The following is a 21291-nucleotide window of genomic DNA, read 5'->3' as shown; positions in this document are numbered from 1 at the left end:
TAATGCCAAGTGAAGCATTCATGTCTCAGAACACCAGCACCTTGACCTTGGGACATATAAACTTGAAGGACTAAGGAGACCGCATGTGTTTCAGATTGCCAAATGATCACTCTCCTGCCCCAGAACACTTCTGCTGCATCTGTATTATATTTCAAGAAGTTTCCCTTTTGTCCTCTTGGCCAGACACTGGAATGTCTATCCCATTTGAATCTGGGCTTTAAAAAGGAGTGGGAGCTAGTAGCCAAGTGGGTGTATGCCACATCCCTAAATATAAAGCTTTCCATGGCCCTTGGTGGCCGGCGCAGCACTTACTGCTGTCTCTTACCCAGTCCCTGGACAGGGGACAGATTCACAGGGTGTGGGGCCCAGGGTGGGTTCCCGAGCACTGCCCACAAATCAGGTCCTGGGTTTTGACATTGCTGGTGGCTCACGGGCAAGTGCCGAATTCAGCTCAGAGGTCCTGGCAGCTGGTAGCTGACTGATGTTTATGCTTTTGCTGGAGTACCCACAGTTCCCAGGACACGGGAAACAGCTCAGCTGGGTGTTTGCACCCAGCCAAGGCAGTGTCCTCACAGACCCAGCTCCTCTCTGCAGCTTCATGCAGAGGGAATGTGGGTGTGTTCTGAACCACCGCCCCCCAGCACCTGGGGGGCTGCCTGTGCATGATGCCCCTGGGGCCTGGTGCTCTCGGATGCCCCGAGTTTGATGGGGATTGTCCAGGGTGGGGGTGTCCACCTGCAACAGCACCGGCTGATCATTGGCGGGCTCAGCCATCCCTGGGACGGTATGTGCTGGCGTGAGGCTGTCTGGAAATCAGCAGCCACACAGAAGCATTGTTACCGAAGGGGCAGCTTTGCAAGGTACAAAAGAGTGCCCGAGACTTCAGGCGAAAATGTGTGTTCATGTATCTTGTTTTCCAAATGTACAAACCTTGTCTTTGACTTATCACCTCTGTTTTTTGTATCTCAGTTTGAGTATTATGCATTAATAAAAAACGATTGTTTCATAGGCATTTGTATTTCTTACAACTGAAGATGGATATTTGTGAAGGAAGGTAATGAGAATTTCACATTCTTCTTTTCCTGTCGGTTGCCAGACACTAAAATTCCTGGTTTTAATCTAATGAGCATGTATTTCTGGAAACAGTATTAAATCTAAACAAAGGATGGATGTTGAAAGCAGCATCCTGTACAACATTATGCTCCCGGACATCTGTTTTTAACTCAGTGTTGATTTGGAGAAGCTGAGGATGGATAAACTTCATTTCATGTTTCAATTTTATTAGCAAAGATACAGTTATCTTTCTGGTAAAGACCTGAGAAAAGTTACAGGGAGAATGTGAGACACGCTTCATTCAGGAAGACAGGTCAGGCCTAATTTTGGTCCACTTCCAAGCCCCTTAGTACCTCTAGATGATTCATTTTCTCTCTGGGAGACTTTGTGCTGGAAGATGTGAGTGTCTGCCTGTGATTCAGCACGTCTTGTGTGGCAGGACCATCTCAGGGGCTGGAAGGATCTGAAATGGCTCAGGAAGGAATGAGAAATGCCAAACCACTTGTCCCTGAGCTACCTCCTGCAAATCCTGACTTTTCCTTAAGGGAGAACCTGCAGCCAGTGAACTGGTAGAAACAGTCAGCTTATTCCCATTCTCCTCATTCCCTCTTTCCTCCTGCCAGCCCCCGCCCCAAGGAGGGTCTTCAGAAGCCGCCGTGAGGGGGAGCCTGCCATGTGGTTGGGGGCAGTGAGACAGGAGCCCGTGAGACGATTGGGACCAGCATGGGCTGTGCAGACCCCAGTTGCCACGAGGTTTTAGATGGAGGAGTGCAGGCTGGAAGGCTTTGCCCTGCCCCAGCACCTTGGTCCCAGTTGAAAAGCACATGTTGGAGGCTTACAGGAGAGTAAGGGAAAGGGGGGGCCTCTCTTCATGTCAAAGCAAGACCGGCATCTTGTGTCCGGCAGGCAGAGGAGAGCTGTTGGAGGTGTTCACGCAGAAGGCATGTGGCCAGAGCAGCTGCAAGGGTGGGAAGGCTGGAAGAGGCTGGGGGGGCTTCATCTAGATGGAAGGGAGGTTTGTGGGCGGGGCCGTGAAGATCCTGGGGGTGGGGGAGGGGGAGGAACATTTAGAAACAAGACACATATTGAAATCTGGACTGCCCTAACCTCTTGACTGTTCAGAGCTCCTAGAATGGGAGAAGTTTTGTAATTGAGCTTCTTCTCTCACTCAGAGGAGGAAGGAGCCCCTTCTCTAGCACAGTCACAGGCCTTGGGCCTCTGCTTAAGCACCCCCAGAAATGAGCTCCCCCTTCTGTGAGCCTTCTCACATGTGAGGGTGACTCTAGAGGGAAATTACCCATCCCTCTTCTGGGTCCAGGCTGCCCCCTGCAGAAGCAGAAACTTGTCTCTCTCCCCTACGCACTAATTGCTTTTCCCAACAAGTATTTCTCAAGCACTTGTTAGACGATGGGCTCTGTGCTGTGCTGGTCAAAGAAAGCAAGACCCTCACCCCCCAGGAGCTCTCAGTCCAGTGTTCCCCATAGTGGGAATTGACTGTCTTCCTTTTTTCTTCTCCCAACACAATACCCCTTGTTATTTTGGGTGACACCTGTTGAGGGACACGTCCTGCCTTAAATCCCTGGCATTCCTCATCAGGCGTGCTGGTGGCCTTCACCACCTCTCTCAGGACAGGGTCTCCTGTCACCAGACACTTCCTGGGTACGTCAGGGTGGGTCTGGCCATTTGTAACTGTGGCTCTTTTGACAGACAGGGTGGACCTGGTTAGCCTTCTTCCTGGGCTCCCTGGCTTGTTTGAGCCGTCAGTGGCGGGCAGTTCCCAAGGCATGCTCTCCCTCCAGCTGAGCTAGGTGACTTTGGCCATCCGATGGAGACCCCAAAGCCTAGAGGGAAAGAAAGGGGTCTCTTTAGGGGCCACATTGAATGGCCGTGCAGACTTTCAGCATTCTTTTTTAGTTTGCATTTACCCTATTCTTTGGAAATGTTCATTTCTGGCTTATTCTAGGATTGTTCCTACCATGTGGATGGAACCCTCTTGGCCTGTCTCCTCGGGTGTTCCCTGAGTCCCATTCACCTGCTCCGCCTCTAGCAGGGACCCTGACTGAGGTTTCCTTGAAGTCCATCTTGGTAGGAGAGCGAGCGGCTGGTGTCTGCTCTCCCCACGGGCACTCTGGGTCTCCAGATGAACAAACAGATGGTGCATATCCCTGGACGTAGCTCCAAACTTGGGAGAGATCGTTTAGAAGTTCTAGCAGGGAACACCTAGTAACTTGAGGAAAGTTGGGGGCCCCTCACATAGGGAAGGCCCCTTCTCATGCGGCTTCAGGACAGCGCATAGCACAACAGACAGGAAGGGGAACCCTGCGTTGGCCAACCGGATTAGTCAGAGACATGGGGGTGACTCACATCTTGGGAATTTCAGGAGCTGCCATGGAAACAGCACTTTTTCTCCACTTCCCCTGGGGCTGCCGGGAAGAATGCTCTCAAAATCTGTGTCTCCCCACCCTGCAAGCCTTCATTCGCACTGCTTCTAGTCAGCCCCTCCGCAGTGTATTTCTCCAGCTGGCAGGGATCCCTGGCCCAGGTCTGCTGGCCGAGCTCCTAGGCAGATGGTGGAGTTCATGGTTGGACAGAGAGAAGGGAGCAACCAGAGGATTCAAAGTATGACTAAGCTAGAGAAGGTGTCATTGGCAGAAACAGGGTGTTTGGAGGGCAGTGAGCCTGAGGGGAAGGGAGCTCAAGTCTAATGTCTAATCCATGGATTTCTACCAGGTGGCAGGCACACTGGGAGGCGGACAGACCATCCCCTATAGATTGGAAGCTTCAGGAGGGTAAATAGATTTAGGAATCTTAAGTAACTGTTACTAAGTAATTTAGAACTCACAGGAGTTTTAAAATTTTAAGATCCTTTTCTATTTTTTCCCATCTAAGAGGATGTCACCTTTCTAGAAAGGTGGCAGAAGTCAGGGATTTAGTTAGAAAGCCCTACGAAAAGTCTCACGTCTTTACTAGAAAGATACGAAGGCTGCCCATTGATCTAAGAGTATAATTTTTCTCACTTTTCCTCTTAGTGATATGAGCCTGACCTTTCTTGACCAGCCAAAACCTTGGCCAGCATTAGGCCTCCAGCTTCATGGTGTTTGTATTAATGTGTATTATTTTAAACATGACAAAGTACTCTTTTAGTTGTGAATCTTCAGTGTTACATTTATGTGTACTGTTTGAGTTACATCCTAAAATTATCTTTATTATGATTCATGATGTTTTTTAATGGTTAATCTAAGACAGAAGACTGGTGTCCCCCATCATGGATGTTTCAGGCTGTTGGCTCTTGTGACTTTGCTAATATGTTTTTCTCCCGACAGGTTAACCTGCCCTCTTAACTCGGCAGTGGTTCTAGCATCCTATGCCGTACAATGTAAGTCACCAAGGGAGCCTTTCACAGATGGACAGACTATTCTGACTGATGTATTAAGAAAGTCACTGGCCTTTCCCGTTTGACCAGATCACTTCCCCTCTTCCCAGGAATCCCGTTGGGCAAGCTTATCTCTGGTTAAGCTTATCGGGGTACTCCCACTTTCACCCTGACTGACGCACTCTGCCAGCCCGGGGATATTGGTTCGGGAAGGTGTGGATGAGCCCATACAACAGAAGTCACCTATCACACATTGCATTAAGCAGACCCCTGCTCACGTATTGGATCTCATAACAAACCCCAGTGGGGCAGGTATTTCTACCAGTCACCTCTTACAGACACAGAAACCAAGTTCCACGGTTAAGCAATTTGCTGGCGGCCACTCGTGCTACTTTCTTAGGATCTTAGGAATTTGTTTTTAGAGTTTCAGTAGAGTTAATGGGTCATTCGTTGGTGTGTAGCACCAGTGTCCAGGAGAAATAAAATGTGAGCCACATAACGTTGTTTTAAGTTTCTAGCACCCAGTGTTAAAAAAGGCAAATGAAACAGGTGAGATTAGCTTTAGTATTTTAACTAATCCAGTATATCCCAAATATTATCATTTTCATATGGAGGCAATGTAAAAAATTAACCAGATATTTTACATTTTGTTTTCATGTGAAGTCTTTGAAAACCAGTCCAGATTTTACACTTACAGCACATCTCAATTTGGACCAGCCACATTTCAAGGGCTCAGGAGCCACTTGTTGCTGGTGGCTGCCACATTGGATAGAAAACCCATACGGAATTTCCCATCAAGGCCTGTTTAAGCTTAAGAAATCACTCATTCAGCAAAACTTTGTTGAGGGTATATATCACATCAGGCCCCGTGGTAGATGCCGCATGTGCATGATGGAAAGGGTCCCGAGCCTGAAGGAAGGCGAAGTACCCCTTCATAGTTAGCCGTGTGGTGCCCGGGCAACACACTAACGTAGAAGTCGGACAGACTTCCATGGGAGCCCAGGACGTAGGAAGGCCCCTGTGCCTTTCTGTGAGCCTCACCCCATCTTGGCCTGTTAACCCTCTTGGCCGACTGTGTGGTAGGCGGCTAAGAGGGCAAGACGGTCAGGTCTCAGAGCAGGTGGGGGCTAAATTACTCACTCTGCTTTGGTCTCAGAGGCAAAATAGCAAGAGAAGGCTGGCAGGGACTCCTGAGGTGGCCTTAAGTCTGTCCACACCCCCGGCTTCAAGGATCAGGAATAGGAGAGGTGAAGAGCAAGGTGGCTGGAACTTACCAGCTTACCTGCCCACCTGCGTGATACCAGGAAGTGGAAGACAGACTTTTAACAGTGACCCTGCTCACTAGTCAGGTAAGACCTAGCATCAGTCTCCCCAGATGGCCTGCACCTCCTCCCTCTCAGTTTCCTCTCAGGGAAACTGAGAAGAGGTTGCACAGTGGTGGGTCTGGGTAGATTGGAAAGTTCCCCTCTCCCTACAATGCAACTGGAACAGACCCACCCATGTTGCGTCCAGGTGGGAAATGACGTGGCCACAGTCGACCTGTATCCTTGCTGATCTCGAGACCTCGTTTCCTCTGTCTCTGCCAGGCTGATCGGCTGAAGAAGCAAGCTTTGCCACATCCCAGAGTGAGTTTGGTGTTCACAGCTAGAGCTTGAGGTTTGAGGGCTGGGAACACTTTTAGGAAGGACGTAGCTTTGGATGCAGCCAGACTCAATTTTAAGCCTGGCTTCTCCATTTGCCACTTACGTGATATTACCTCCCTGAATTTACATTTTTCCCTCTGTAAAATGGAGGTGAGGACAGTGACTGTGACAACTCAGAATTGACTATTTGAGTCAGATCACACGTGTGAAGTAGTCTATAACTAGAAACTCTACAGTTGGACCCTTGCCGTTAACTGAGTCGACGAGAGCACACCTGAAGCCGTATTACCTGGGTTTTGGCTCTTCCCCTCATACGTGCATGACCCTGAGCCTCCCTAGGCCTCAGCTTCTTCATCTGTCAAGTGGGGATAACAGTGTTTACTTCATGGGGTCGTAGTGAAGATGGAATGAGTTATTATATGGAAAGCTCTCAGAATCGTGCCTGGCGCATGGTGAGTGTTAACTCTCACTCTGTTTTCATGTCTCCCCAGAAGAAAGCTTTCTAAAGAACTGCCTGTTGTTCAACAACAATAAACTCTACTTAGAGTAAAATATAAGAACCAAATAAGAAAAAACTATTCTAAGCTTCAGTGGTCAGGTTCCCCCTCTGCAAACGAATGCTAGGCTGGGGGCTAAAGGAATTTATTAGCACCTAAAAAGTACAAACTAGTTTCAGTGGAAATATTAGCATGACTATCATGCTAATAAAATTATGGATCGTCAGACAAACATTTCTAAGTATAAGTTCTTTATTCCTTCACTCTGAGGAAGTACACATGTATTTTTCCTCATACTTCTGTGCATGCATTCCTGTAAGATTAATTCTTAGATACTGCTGGATATCTAAATTGTATCTGCTACATTTCACCAGGTTGTCCTAACAGACGTGTGTCATAGGGAGATAAACCCTACCAGTGATGAGCAAACCGAAGGCACATTTTCTTACTAGATAAAAAGTAATATAGGCAAATACCTGAAAAGACTTCAGGTTGCTGGTGGCCACAAGTCCTGATGAGCCTCAAAGAATGACATTTTTAGAAATGTGTATTTACTCCATAATGTCCGTTGACCTCTGTTACATGCAGGTTCTGCACCCGCCTCAGGGTTGCACGGACAGACAAAGCATGGCCTCTCTCTGCAAGGGGTCTCCTGCCCAGTGGGGAGGCACAGGTGGGCCAGCTGATGCTGGCAGTGAGGGTGAGCACAGAGGATGCACCCCATCCCGTGTGGGGGAGAAGCGAGCAAGTCCAGAAAAGCTTCTTAATCGTGACCCCTGAGAAAAGCCTCCAAGATCAAGTGGGAGATGGATAAATAACATGTAAGGGGCATATATTATGTAAAGGACTTTCCCAACAGAACAGTTTCACAGCTTGAAATGCTGCACATTTGAGTGCCTAGAATATACTCTCTCTTTCCTGCACAATATAAAATATTAGCCAGAAGAATGCATGGGACTTAAGACAATGTACTTCCCACATAAACACTCATTTCCTTTTCTTCCTGCTATAATTAGCTTTTGCGTGTGTTGGCTTCTCCAAAAATAGGAAAGTGTATTACTCTGGAGGTTAGGGTATGTGGTATAGTAAGTAGATGAACAGTATGGACTGTGGTTAGAGTCTAGGCTCCAAGTTACCCGCTGGGCAAAGTGGGCAGGTCCCTTCCTTGAGTCTCCCTTCCCTTAACTGTTTCATGGGAATAAAAACAATGTCTGTCACTGGGTTGTCATGAGCATCTAATGGGTCCATGGCTTTGAAACCATCATGGGAACCTCCCTTTGCCTTCCGAGTGTTTGCAGATGACTGTTTGACTTTGTGTCCCTCTAGTGGTTAGCATAGCACTTTGCACAGAGTAGCTGACTAAGATTTCAAGGGAAAACCACCCTACACGAAGGTTCATTGGTCATTCATGTTCAGATGTTTGTCAGTGACTTGAGTAAAGACAGCCTTGCTATTCATGTTCATAGAAGGGCCCAGGGGTTGGGACTTGTTAGCTAATATGGATAACCAAATCAAGATCCAAGAGGATCTCTATGAGCTAATGAAACCAACAGAGTAGAATTCAATAGGACTCTGGCTTGAGGCTCAGGAAAATCTCTTGCAGCATTTGGCTGCCTTCTGGGGCCGTGACCACTGTCCTCAGCAGATGGCCAGCCAGCAGCAGCTCGGACCTGGTAGGCAGGCTGGTGGGGATGGTGGGAGCACTAGCTGGGGCATGGATCACCTGGGTTCTGGTCTCGACTGCTGAAAGTGGCTTCTGTGGACCAGTTTCTTCCCTTAATTTGTTTCTTCCCTTTTAAAATGAATTTACGCAAGGTAATTTTAAGGCTTTCTCAGGCTTTCCTCATTGGGAACTCTGTCAAGGCATCTAAATTATTCCCTATATGCACACTGTTGTACACTTCACCGCATACAGACTTGCTGTAAGCCACACTTGTGCTTACATCATCCAGCCTTGACATTTCTGTCCATAGCTTAGCTGCATTTGGCTGGCCTTTACAGCCTATGGTCTCCCCTTGACCAGGTCTGCCTGCGTAAATCATTTGGCTTTCTGCCCTCTTCCTCTTCGAAAATTGAACTTTGTAGTAGCCTTTGTTTGGGTTAGCTCCAAGCACTGCATCCATGAGCACCTTCTGTGTGCCATGCGTAGGTGCTAGGCCCCACAGATGAGTCTGCCTCGCTCCCAGCCCTCAGGGAAGACTGTAAGGAGGAAACAGATCCCTTCATTACAATGTGGATCTCAAAGGGCAGCTCTTATGTGTGATGGCAACTGAGGGGGAGCAGGGCCACATGGATGTAAAGAAAGACGTGCTTGTGTCTCTCCTCTCATCTTTGTGATGAAATCCCCCTAAGCAGCTCCCCGGGTCCTCTCCTTCCCTTCTGAGATTGGCCGTGAAGCATCACCGCAGCTTCTCCCAATCCCCATCCTTGTGACACAGAAGGAGCTGTGTGATTTAGAAATCTGTGTCGAATGGGTACTGTGGAACGTCAGTGCTCAGAAGCCCCCTGGCAGTGAGGCCAGCTGCAGGAAGAATTCATCGAAACCTTTGGAAAGATCAAGGTTAATATTTTTAAGAAAAAGATGAAAGTGCCTCATTAAGAAAATGAAATACTAGATAAATTATCCATCAGAACTAGAACTTGTTTTTCTCCTGTTTTTATAAAGCCGGAAAAACTGAACTTGGAGAAGGGAAGCAGGTGTCCTTGGGTCCCCCAGCCAGATCCTTGGCTGTTCCACCCAGGGTCTTTTTCCCAGTCTCCACAGTCCAGACACCCAGATGGTTTGAATCCTCAGGGCAGCCACGTACGCTTGTAAAGATTGGCTACTGCACCACTCTCAGGAATACCTATAACACCTTAGACATCAATGAATCATGTTTGTAGAATGGCAGTCAAGGATCTTGAGGGAGAGGTGCTGTTTGGACCAGGGATGCATCTGGTAATCCCTCTAGAAGGCCCCCTTCCTCTTCCCTTTGTAATTGCAGGTTCCCAGTGTTTCCCGGACTCCCCTAAGAAGTTTTCCTTCTTCCCAAGAACTCTGCCCTCAGCCTTGCCAGGGCCCAGACCAACAGCCCCACCGACTCCCATCCCTCATGCCATGCCCCACCCTCCCACTGTGCCTCCGAACACATCCTGGTTCCATTTCTTCCACACTTCTCCAAATTCCAGGGAGTCGGTCAAGGTGCAGAGAATAGTCAGGTCATCATGACCTCTTTTCTGCCCATACCCATTGTTTTAGAGCAGGTTGGTCCAGTGTCATAATCACCTTGGGGTAGTAGAGAGTCCATCTGCACAGTGCCCGGCATAGAGGGTGTGGCGTATTTGAGTGGGCTCCCTTCTATGTCTGTATCCAGGGGTACGGTACCACCTGCTGTGCTCACCACAGATTGTTGGTTTAGAACAGGACCTAGCTTAGACTGTTCAAACATCTGGCCTCAGGGAGAGCATTCAGCCGAAGCCTGCATGGTAGTACTTAGCCCATATAGGGTTCCGATAAAAATGTGAAATCTGGAGCAAACGAGAAGCTCTATTGCATGTGGTGGTAGAACCTCTCGGAAGAATGCTTCCAGTGCCTTTCTTGTGATGCTGTCAATGCTTGTGAATACAGACCATACTGAAAAGGCAATTTCCTCCTCATTCTGTCTTGATAGGTCATTTTGGAGACTATAATTCTTCCATTCATCATCCAGGCTATCTTTCCGATAGTCAGTTTATCCCAGATCAGAACGATGACTTTTTAATGAAGGTGGAATCCCTCCATGAGCAGCACAGGTAACAGGAGGGGCGGGGTGGCCTACTTTGGGAACCCAGGTCGGGCATTTCAGATCTCGTGTTCCCTCAGGTTTGATGTGTGGCTTCCTTTTGTTCACGAGTCCTCTTTTAAGCTGTTGGGGGTTTGTGAACCTTTGGGCTGTTATGATATCAGATTTATTTGGCGTAACTAGCATTTCTGTAAAGTGCAAAATCCAGTAAGAGTTTAGGGGGATTTACAGCGTTCTATTTTTAGGATGTCGTTGAAATCCGTTAATTCCTAGGGGAAATGCCCTTTTTAAATCTGACTGCCCCACAAATTGACCTGCCAGGCAAACCTTTGAACGGATGACCACACTTAATAAAACGTGCAGCCCCTTCAGGCGTCGCGGAACAGACAGGCCAACGGACGCATGGCGCCAGGCTGTGTGCATCCCGTGTCCTCTCTGGTCTCAGGTCACGAAACGGCCTTCGTTCCAGAAGGGACACCAGTCCTCCACGGCTGCCTCAGGCCACGCTTGCACTCCAGCAGATGTGCCCGCGTCTGGCCCCCTCGTCCTTTGCCGCATTTTATTCAAAGCTGCAGTGGCACTGGTGTAGCCCAGGTTAGATAAGGGCCCTCCCGACCGGGAAGGCCAGGTCTCAAGGGGCCGGCCATTCTTGGGAAGGCTGGAAAAACAGAGGCCAAGCAACCAGCGTCCCTTCTGAAAGGCACTGCCAATCCTCCCTCCCAGAACGGTTTCCCAGGCAGAAGCCAGCGTCCTAAAATAGTACAATGACGTTTGGGAGTTTGAGGCTGCTGAAGAATAGATAAAGGTGGAAAGACCTGAAGAGCGCCTATCAAGTAAGCAACTTGGAACAAGGAGGGTGGGAATTTCGCAAGGTGCCTGTCTTCTGTATCTGAGGACTGAGAGCCTACCGAGTGAGAAGTAGTATTTACTAAAGGACCGAGCAGGCTAGATGAAGTCCTGGGCAGTGGACAAGAAAAAGACCTGCTTTAGAATTCAGGGCTAGACTGTTTAAGATTAATAATGTAAGGCATTTTACGACCCGACAGAAATGTTACCAACTTGGAGGGGGATTTTTATTTTAAAACTTAGAGTTATATACTTTACCGATGGCAAACTCTGCATCTTCTCTCCTTTTCTGTAGTGGGCTAAAGCAATCAGAAGCTGAATCTTGCTTTATTAACATAGCACGGACCCTCGACTTCTATGGAGTGGAGCTGCACAGTGGTAGGGTAGGTACCCTTGGCCCGGCCGGGTTCAGAAATTAACTTCCGGAAGTAAAACTTCTTGAACTGCCTTTTCTGGTATAATAATAATAATTTTTAAAAAGACCTTTTTAAACAATATTCAGAAAGTTTATGAAGTAATGTTGAGTTTGGTTGGTTATTTATCCAGTCGCTTTTTTCATGTTTTATGTTTCCATGGGGTGCGGGGTCATGGGGATTAGAAATGAGTAGTTTTTGTAAGATGATTTCATGTCACGGTTAAAGAAGCAAAAAATGTCTATGTCCATTTTCCAAGCGATACTTTGGTGAGCCAAGGTTTTTACTGTTTCATCTCAGTGCTGCTCAAAATACAGTTAATTGCTCAAATGTGACAGCTTTTAAAAATTATAATGGTATGATCATGAAAACCAATAAATATTTTAAATTGACTGTGACCTTTTCAATGAAACTGATTAATATCCATCATCTACTGAGCAATTTCTATCTGCTGGACACAGTGGTTTGCTTATGTCCCACAGTAATGCCTGAGGTGAGTATTATCACTACCCCCATTTTACAGATGGAGAAACTGACACTCAGGGACTTCTCAGAGGTCACATAGCACAGAAGTAGCAGCTTCAGTACATGACCCCGGCACCGTCTAATTGGCATCTGGCCTTTAATTTTCTACCAGTAATTGGCCCACATCATATCTAAAAGGAAGTAAATATTGGTTGAACACCTAGTAGGTACTAGCCATTGTTTGAGATGCTTTTCACGAGACCCCAAGGTCCATTTAAAGATTATAGCAACCTTGTGAAGCCAGTATGCTAATCATCCCATTTTACACTGAGAAAATGGAGGCTTGGGGAAGTTGAGTAAATAGAATATTTTTGCAATTCATAGACACACTTCTGTCTCTTTTGTGTCCCTTCAATCTTATAACTGTGTGATAGGCAAGTTATGACCTAAGTAATAAAGTAGGAAAAAGATATGGGATCTTAGAAAAATACCAACTGTGGGACTTGACGGTTACTTTTTATTACATTTGCAAATAATAATTTGTCATAGAATGTTGTGGAGAGCGTTCTGCGGTGGTGAAGTGGGCTTTCTATGTCTCTGAGTTGATCTGTGCTCTCCCCACCACCTGTGTCCCATGAGAGACCTCAAGCCAGATGATTACCTGCCTGGCTGACACCTCCCAAGGTATCAGAGGGAGTTGGGTTACCTTTGGCTATGCTGGGTCATCCGAAAACCCCTATCAATAACTTGATACCACAAAGTTCCTTCCTCAGTAGTTCAAAAGCTGCGGTGGGTCCCAGCGACCCTCCAGGGAAGCCTTCCTACTTGCAGCGACTCGGCAGCCAGGCTGCTTCCATTTTGTGGCATCACCAGCTCCACACGTGGCCTCATGCTTGTAGCGAGTGAAGAGGAAGCTGGAGGGTCGCACGGCAGCTCTTAAATGATTCAGCCCAGAAGAGACCCATCACTTCTCCTAGAACATTGACCACGACTAGTCATATGGCCCTGTCTTCTACATGTGCAGCTGGGGAATGTGGGGACAGCCTGGGAGTTTAGTGAACAGTGACCATCAGGGGATGAATTGCATGTGATTTCAGCTGGGTGCCCAGTAGTGAATGTTCTCTGGACTTTCGCCTGTATCAGTGCTGTTTTCTTTGGCCAGTTTCTCTGATGCCCCGTGTTCGCATTGCTGTTCACAGTAATTTGTCCCACCACATCTTGGAAGGCAAAAGGGAATGAAAGTTTATTATCCTGCCACATATTCTGTAATTTCAGCCTGATAAAAACCCTTGGAGAGGTGGCTTTAATAATCCTTATTGTACAAAAGGAAAAAAATGAGGCTCCATAGCCCAAAATAACACAGCTAGTAAGCGGCAAACCCAACGTTCACACTCAGTGGTAACTAAGTCAGACTGTGCCCCCCCCTTTTTAATATAATTACAAGTATCTGAGTGGGTATATTGGGATATAGATGACTCAGGAAAGGAACCGTTTTAGTTTTAAATTTTACTCACCTTGTTCTCAAATGAATTTAAATACCTTATAGTCACTGTATCTTCCATATTTTCATTGTCTATAGCAATGCATAGCATAGCAGGCTCTTTTTTTTTTTTTTAAGATTTTATTTATTCATTCGAGACACAGAGATACAGAGAGAGAGAGAGCATGAGCAGGGGGAGAGGCAGAGGGAGAGGGAGAAGCAGGCTCCCCGCTGAGCCAGGAGCCAGACGCGGGGCTCAGTCCCAGGACCCTGGGATCACGACCTGAGCTGAAGGCAGACGCTTAACCATCTGAGCCACCCAGGCGCCCCAACATAGCAGGCTCTTAATGAATATTGAGTCTATTGGATTTATAGGCAATATTTATTTATTCATTGGATTTAAAGTCAGCAGTCCTACGCTTCATGACGACAGGTAGCTAACACCTTTCCCGTGATGGGAGTTGAGATTGGTGGAAAGCTGTGCAGAGGGTGAGGCCTTGCTGATGCTAGCATGGTATCTAATTGTTGAAAAAGTACAATTGGATGTTCATGTCAGGATTCTGTGGCAGGACGAGTGGGCCTGCCTGGTAACTCTCTAAGCCGGTGGGACCCAGCGGCTGCTCTCAGACTGTGTATGTTCACTTTAGAAGAGTCTGCTGCTGATGTTGGCGGGGATGCGGAGAAAGGGGAACCCTCCTACACTGTTGGTGGGAATGCAAACTGGTGCAGCCACTCTGGAAAACTGTATGGAGGTTCCTCAAAAAGTTGAAAATAGAGCTACCATATGATCCAGCAATTGCACTACTGGGTATTTACCCCAAAGATACAAAAGTAGGGATCCGAAGGGGTACGTGCACCCCGATGTTTATAGCAGCAATGTCCACAATAGCCAAACTGTGGAAAGAGCCAAGATGTCCATCGACAGATGAATGGATAAAGAAGATGTGGTATATATATACAATGGAATATTATGCAGCCATCAAAAGGAATGAGATATTGCCATTTGCAACAACGTGGATGGAACTGGAGGGTATTATGTTGAGTGAAATAAGTCAAACAGAGAAAGACATGTATCATATGATCTCACTGATATGAGGAATTCTTAATCGCAGGAAACAAACTGAGTGTTGTTGGAGTGGGGGGTGGGGTGGGAGGGATGGGGTGACTGGGTGATAGACACTGGGGAGTGTATGTGCTCTGGTAAGCGCTGTGAATTGTGCAAGACTGTTGAATCTCAGATCTGTACCTCTGAAACAAATAATGCAATATATGTTAAGAAAAAAAAAAAAAAGAAGAAGAAGAAGAAGAAGGTAGCAGGAGGGGAAGAATGAAGCGGGGGAAATCGGAGGGGTAGACGAACCATGAGAGACGATGGACTCTGAAAAACAAACAGGGTTCTAGAGGGGAGGGGGGTGGGAGGATGGGTTAGCCTGGTGGTGGGTATTTAGGAGGGCACATTCTGCATGGAGCACTGGGTGTTGTGCACAAACAATGAATCATGGAACACTTCATCTAAAACTAATGTTGTAATGTAAGGGGATTAACATAAGAATAAAAAAATTAAAAAAAAAAAAAAAAAAAAAAAAAAAAAAAAAAAAAAAAAGAAGAGTCTGCTGCTAAGTACTGGGATCTGAAGTATTCTGTGCCTGTTTTCCATAACATTTTCCCTTTGGAGCATATACATACTGCTATTTATAAAAGCGTGGGTGCTTGAGTTACCGGAGGGCATCAGCGTGACCGTGACATGCTGTGAATCTGAGCTCTTCCCTTTTACAGGATCTGCACAATTTAGAGCTAATGATTGGGATTGCTTCTGCGGGCATCGCCGTGTACCGAAAATATATTTGCACAAGTTTCTATCCTTGGTAAGTGCAGACCAGTTCTAATTATTTTTTTGAATCATGCTTTAAAAATATACTGAACAAAAAGAAACGTTATCTCTAATTTTGCACTTTTATTTCTGAAGGAGGAGTGGAGACTTCACCCCTAGGTTTTTCCCTCCGACCTCTCTGGTTGACCCAGATTCAGTACTTGGGAAAAGTAGTTGAGTTTTCACCGGCATCCCATTCCCCCGGTCACTGTATGGTTTGGGATACTCTGTGGAAACAGGGATAAAATGGTGCAAGGCAGGTTTCGGAGTTAAGGAGGCCCGGGCAGTGCATTGGCCAGAAGTCAGAGAACTTCCTCTGGGCGGGAACTGTATTGTCAGTGTGGTTCCTTGGTTATTAGTTGGACTTTTACCAAGTGTTCAGACTTGAATCCTCATGAGACCACTCTGAAAAAGGCAGTGCTTTCCAAGGACTTCGTGGTGCAGGACTTGAGAGCACAGGCTCAGATCCACGCATTCCTAGTTGAACGATCTTGAGCACTTAGATGAGGTCACTGAGCCTCAGTTTTGCCATCTGAAAACTGGGTCTAATCATACAGTTCAGGACTGTTGCAAGGCTTAGTTGAGGGACTGCTAGTAAAGCTTTTAGTAGGGGATCTGGTATATAAAAATACTGTCTGTGGGGGCTATGGTCGTGTTCTTGTGCAAACTGTCGAGGAGCTACTTGACACATGGCCAGTAAGCGCCAGAGCTGGGATGTGGACCCACGTCTGTCTGGCTGCTCTCTGTCCTCCTTCTCCACGCTGCCCTCAGCTGTCCTGCCTGGGCATCACCAAAGCAGCTGACCGCAAAGAGAGCACTTTGCCTGTGGTTCTTGTCATTTAAAAGTTACGTCACAGTCCAGCGGCCCTTGTGTGATACTCGGCTTCAGTCAGCTCCTTGGTATCTGGCTGAGGCGACGGGCCCGCCATCGTTCCTACCCTGAGGTCAACCCTGGGAAGCCTCGAGCCCGCGCTCCTCATGGTCACGGAGCAGAGGACACATGTTGAGACGCATCAGCTGCCACCCGGCTGATCCCTAAGTGCATTTTGTGTGCTTGCTTTCTTGCAGGGTGAACATTCTAAAAATTTCTTTCAAGAGGAAAAAGTTCTTTATACATCAGCGACAAAAACAGGTGAGTTACGTCCACGCTTGCTTTGTTTCTTGTGTTTGTAGCCACTTCAGCCATCCGTTCAGCAGGTAAAGGCAGCTGGGCCGTATGTGTGACCGGGGAGAGAGAGCCTGGCGTGTGCTGGACAGAAAATGGATGCCGGGGTCCAGAGTGCCCTGTAGAATTCACTGTGCTTACCAGGCTTCCAAGCAAGAAGGCAGTGACGATGGGTTTGGATCCTTGCTGCCCCACTTCCACTGACCAGCTGGGCAGGTTCCTTCACCTCCCCTAACCCGAGCTACCTTGTTCTAGCAATGCAGTAGCACCTGCCTGTCGGGGGATCCAGAAGATTAAGTAAAAGAGCATTGGTCAGAGCACTTGGCATGAGCCCACGAAGAGTAGCAGTAAATGTCAGCAAGAGCAAGCCCTTGATGTGTTTAAAATGCACAGTAAGGGCGCCTGGGTAGCTCAGTCGGTTGAGTGTCTGACTTCAGCTCAGGCCACGATCTCGGGGTCCTAGGATCGAGCCCCAGGCAGGCTCTGTGCTCTTTCTCTCTCTCTCTCTCTGTCTCTCAAATAAATAAAGTCTTTAAAAAAAAAATTAAAAATAAGAGAGTGCACAATAACCTTTGCATGTGTCTCCTAAGAGGAGACCCCCACTCTCTGGATGACTCTGGGTGAAGAAGAGGACTTAAAGGTATGCAAGCTGAGGCTCCCACAGCTACCAAGGGAGGAACTAGAATTTGAATCCGAGACTCCTGCTCTTTCAACGACACCGCGCTCTGTCCTGCTATGCTCTGCGTTTTTCACTTACTGTCACTATGTTCATTTCCCAGGGTTTCAGAGATAATATGTTCTTAAAATGGCTTCACCTAGCATGGAATGAGGACACTAAAGAACACATGGAAATGAGGACACAGGCTCAGAGCAAACTAGGACTAGAATCTGGGTCTCCTGACCGCCCCATTGCAAGATCGAAGGTGGCCCCAAAATGCACGAGGTGGCAATTTAACATGAAAACAGAAAACTTAGGTAGGGTGAAGGTCAAGGAAATAATTAAAGTGATGATATCTGAGCGCTTGATTTAACTCCATGCTTGGGGGACAAACAGAGAAATCCAAAGGCTTATAAAATCTCAAGTTTCAGATAAATGGAAGAATTATTTCTTCAGGAGAGATTTTCCCAGAGCTAAATTTTAAAAGAAATGTATCACACAGCCTTTTTCTGGTTGCCAAATATATCCAACCCAGCAATGTAAGCATATTTGAAATCGGAGTCTTCCTAAAGGATCACAAGTGATGATAAAGAGTAGAGTCAGGTCATGTTTACCTTGTTAATAAGATGGTTAACAGATCCTGCTCCTGACTATTCCTGTAACATTGGTTTGTGGCCTCAGGCATTTCGAAGCTGGTTTTCTGCTGTCTGTCACATCTTAGCTGACGACCACTGATGTGGGCATAGAATCCCTGTGAGCCTTTGCTCGCTCCTTCATCTGTGCAGATGAAACCTCTACTGTGTTTTTCCTCCCAGGCTGAATCCAGGGAACATATCGTGGCCTTCAACATGTTAAATTACCGATCTTGCAAAAACTTGTGGAAATCCTGTGTCGAGCATCATACATTCTTTCAGGCAAAGAAGCTACTACCTCAGGAAAAGAATGTTCTGTCTCAGTACTGGACTATGGGCTCTAGGAACCCCAAAAAGTGAGTATTCTTTAGGGAGGGTATCCACAGTAGACTGAGATGTGACTGTGTCCTGGTCACCGCCAGGTAGGGGACATCCTCAGAGGGGGGAATGCCATCATCCAGGGGCCCCAGTCACCGGGGCCGGAGCTCCCGGGCTGAAGGTGTCTCCAGGGGCAACAGCATCTCCTTCCGTGCATACTCAGCTACTGCTCGTATTCCTATCCTTCCTTTCTACCTCCACAACTCCGCTACCCTGGGAACACCCAAGCAGCCCAAATTACAACTAGTCCCACACCATGTCACAATAAGGGAAGCACGTGGCCGTAACTCTGAGCGTCGTCGTGCTCCTAAGACATCCTCTCCCACAGAATGTTAATTCCATGCAGTGCTCCTGAATAATGAATGAGTAGGAATAAAGCTTCTCAGAGTCAAGTGACTTTGGGATATACTACGTATCACAGTCACAAAATAACAGTAATCATGAAAACTGGCAATTGAGTGTTTATTTTGTACCACGCACATACTTAATTATATTTAAATTATATTTAAATCCCATGTGTACTAATATCTACGGGAATGATAATCAGAATATTTAATGAGTAGTGCAGTGAAAGAAATTACTCTCCTAAAATTTTAACTCTAAAGTGTATTTCCTAAACTAATCCTGCAGTTTATATTTTTGTGTATTTACTCTAAGACTGCCCTCTAAGTACAAGATCTAGCAGAAATTATCAAGTTACTGTAAACTGTTGGTTGGTTTGAAAAATTGTTTTCATAATTTTGCATTGTTGTTGATATGGCTGTTACTAATGAAACAGGGCCCCTGTCTGAGCCATTATCTGATACGTGGGACTGTATCAGACTATCCCAGTGACACTCCTATTATGTTGATAATCATTAGGTAGCTTTTTATAGATTCAATAGGCAGTGAATTTCTGTTAGTATCAGTGATAGTATTTATGGTGCTAAGTGTTCTCTCTCAGCTTCTGATGAACCAAGAACAAATCTATTTTCAAAGTTTCCAGCTCCCATAATATTATCTAGTACTTTATACATTCAGTGGCTCTTACTGAACGTGTCACAGACACAACTTACGGGAATTGACTGTTCACTTTAGTTGGACCTAAGCCTTCGGGCCAGCTGACAGGATTGGATAGTGAGCAGTTGAAAGCATGGACTTTGCTGAGAAGACTGAGTTCAGATCCTGCCTGTGTCACTTTTGATTTGAATTTACTGTTTGAATTTCCTCGTTTCTGTAAAATATAGCCAACACAGAATTGGGGGTGAGGTGGGCAGGTTCTGGTTACCCATTGTGAGAGAAAAAACTACCCCTATTTTGGTACCGTAAAACAAGCATCTTGGGGCACCTGGGTGGCTTAGTTGGTTTGGCATCCAACTCTTGATTTCAGCTCATGTCATGATCTCAGGGTCATGGGATCGTGTCCCGCATGGGGCTCCACACTCAGCGCGGCGTCTGCTTGTCCTTCTCCCTCTGCTCCTCCCCATGCGTGGGCGCTCTCTCTCTCTCTCTCTCAAATAATTAAAATCTTTAAAAAACAAAACAGTCATCTTTCTGTTCTATCTCGAGATTTTGTGTATCGAGAATTTGGGAAGGGCTTGGCCAGCAACCTCTTCTGCTCCACGCGGTATAGACTGGATTTCTCAGCGATAGGCAGCTGGTGGCTGGGCTGGGCTGCAGATCCAAGATGACTTGGCTCCCATGCCTGATGGAATGATTGGAAGGCTGGACTCACCTGGACCCCTTACTTCTCTCTGTTCTCAGGGCCTCTTCATGTGGCTCTCCAGCATGGTCGTTGGATGTCTTACACGGAAGTTCAGGGCTCCGAGGGCAGAAGCAGCCAGTCATCTTCGAGGCAGGCCCAGAACTGGCACAGCTACTCTTGGTCAGAGCAGTCACAGGCCAGCCCACATTCAAGAGTCCAAGAACTGGAGCCATTTTTAATCTGCCACTGGGGGGGTCGATTGGGGATATTGGTGATTCAGGGACATGGGCCAGCAGTTCTTTACTACTAAGACCACCTTCATCGTATTGCAAATTTCAGCCCTCACTGTGTCCATTTTATAGATGAGAAAACTGAGGCTTAGTTCACATGATTTGCCCAACCCTAGAGCTACACCTACATCTTTGCATGTGGGGCCTCCTGATAGAGGTTCCACATAAAAGGAACTTGTTCAGTATTTTGCAAGCTTAAGGGACAATGGAACACTTTTTTTTCCTCCCATAAAAGTATCTAATAATAACCTGTGACACATACTTTAGGGAACTACGACATTAAACTTTTAAATCCTCTCGCTTGCTCCCCTTGTTCTGAGGCAGTGTTGTCAATCAATGCTAATTTGCTTTCTGATGTAGATTCTCTTAGTGATGCTGCTGTGAATGTTTTGATCAGGGTGACAATGCTATTTCTTACTGTAAATTAGTACATTGATATTCTAGGGAGAGTTTCATGTTCTTCTGGGTTTTTTGTCCTCTTTTTGTTTGTTTGGCTGCAAGGAAATGCGTGGAATGTTTTAATAAGACGTTAAAACATTGTTTAAAATGTAGGAATGGCAGAACTGAGTTTCCTTTAAGCTGACTTCAAACCCCATCCTTTCAAAGAACTCATTCCTTGAGGGGTCTAGATAGCTACAATTTAAATTCTCTAGGTATAAATAAAACACAAAAGTTAGCTTCAGGGAGGCCCGTTCATATAGCACGTGGCCTGGAACTCCATCCCCGAAGCATATTCTCGGGCCTTCTTTCAAAGAGTTATCTGTGATTTATAGCTAATGGCTTCTACCAGCTAGGATGTTGAAGAGCACCTTCCTGGAAGGATGGTTAATGTTTGTATTCGTGCCATTGTGAGTGACGTGAAAATTCCTTGAAGTTATTTGAGCTGTATTTCTGTGTTATCCTGAAAATGCCTTCTCATCTCGTGGTAAGGTTCGGTGATATTCTGAGAGCAACTTAATCGCTTGCAGTAGTAGGGCCCAAGAAAATATTTTCACCAGAAGAGAAGAAACAACAAGGGCAGCCAGGACAGAAGGGAACTACTTTGGACCTCATACCTCTACTTTGTAACCTTGGCTGGTGTCA

The 21291-nt window shown here is 46.5% G+C and overlaps 1 protein-coding gene across 6 annotated transcripts in view; it reads left to right on the top strand.

Annotated features, from left to right (window-relative positions):
- The window catches only part of PTPN3 (protein tyrosine phosphatase non-receptor type 3), a 106532-nt gene that overhangs the window by 42780 nt on the left and 42461 nt on the right, over nucleotides 1-21291 (top strand). For 2 of the 6 annotated variants that reach the window (XM_045882877.3, XM_064580026.1), the window contains 7 exons: nucleotides 1010-1054; nucleotides 4377-4429; nucleotides 10217-10337; nucleotides 11469-11556; nucleotides 15308-15396; nucleotides 16470-16533; nucleotides 18040-18212. In XM_045882877.3, the coding sequence (XP_045738833.1) occupies nucleotides 1010-1054; nucleotides 4377-4429; nucleotides 10217-10337; nucleotides 11469-11556; nucleotides 15308-15396; nucleotides 16470-16533; nucleotides 18040-18212 (633 nt within the window). Of the gene's footprint in view, nucleotides 1-1009; nucleotides 1055-4376; nucleotides 4430-5878; nucleotides 6052-10216; nucleotides 10338-11089; nucleotides 11161-11468; nucleotides 11557-15307; nucleotides 15397-16469; nucleotides 16534-18039; nucleotides 18213-21291 lie in introns of those variants that run through there. The other 4 variants (XM_064580025.1, XM_064580027.1, XM_054509338.2 and 1 more) reach the window with 3 other exon arrangements.

This window comes from Mirounga angustirostris, unplaced genomic scaffold, assembly GCF_029215605.1.
Source record: "Mirounga angustirostris isolate CCGP_5_RB_7025 unplaced genomic scaffold, mMirAng1.0.hap1 SCAF_15, whole genome shotgun sequence".
In the NCBI taxonomy this organism is placed as follows: Eukaryota; Metazoa; Chordata; class Mammalia; order Carnivora; family Phocidae; genus Mirounga; species Mirounga angustirostris.
The sequence above is the reverse complement of the archived record's forward strand: the minus strand, read 5'-3'. Positions and strand labels throughout refer to the sequence as shown.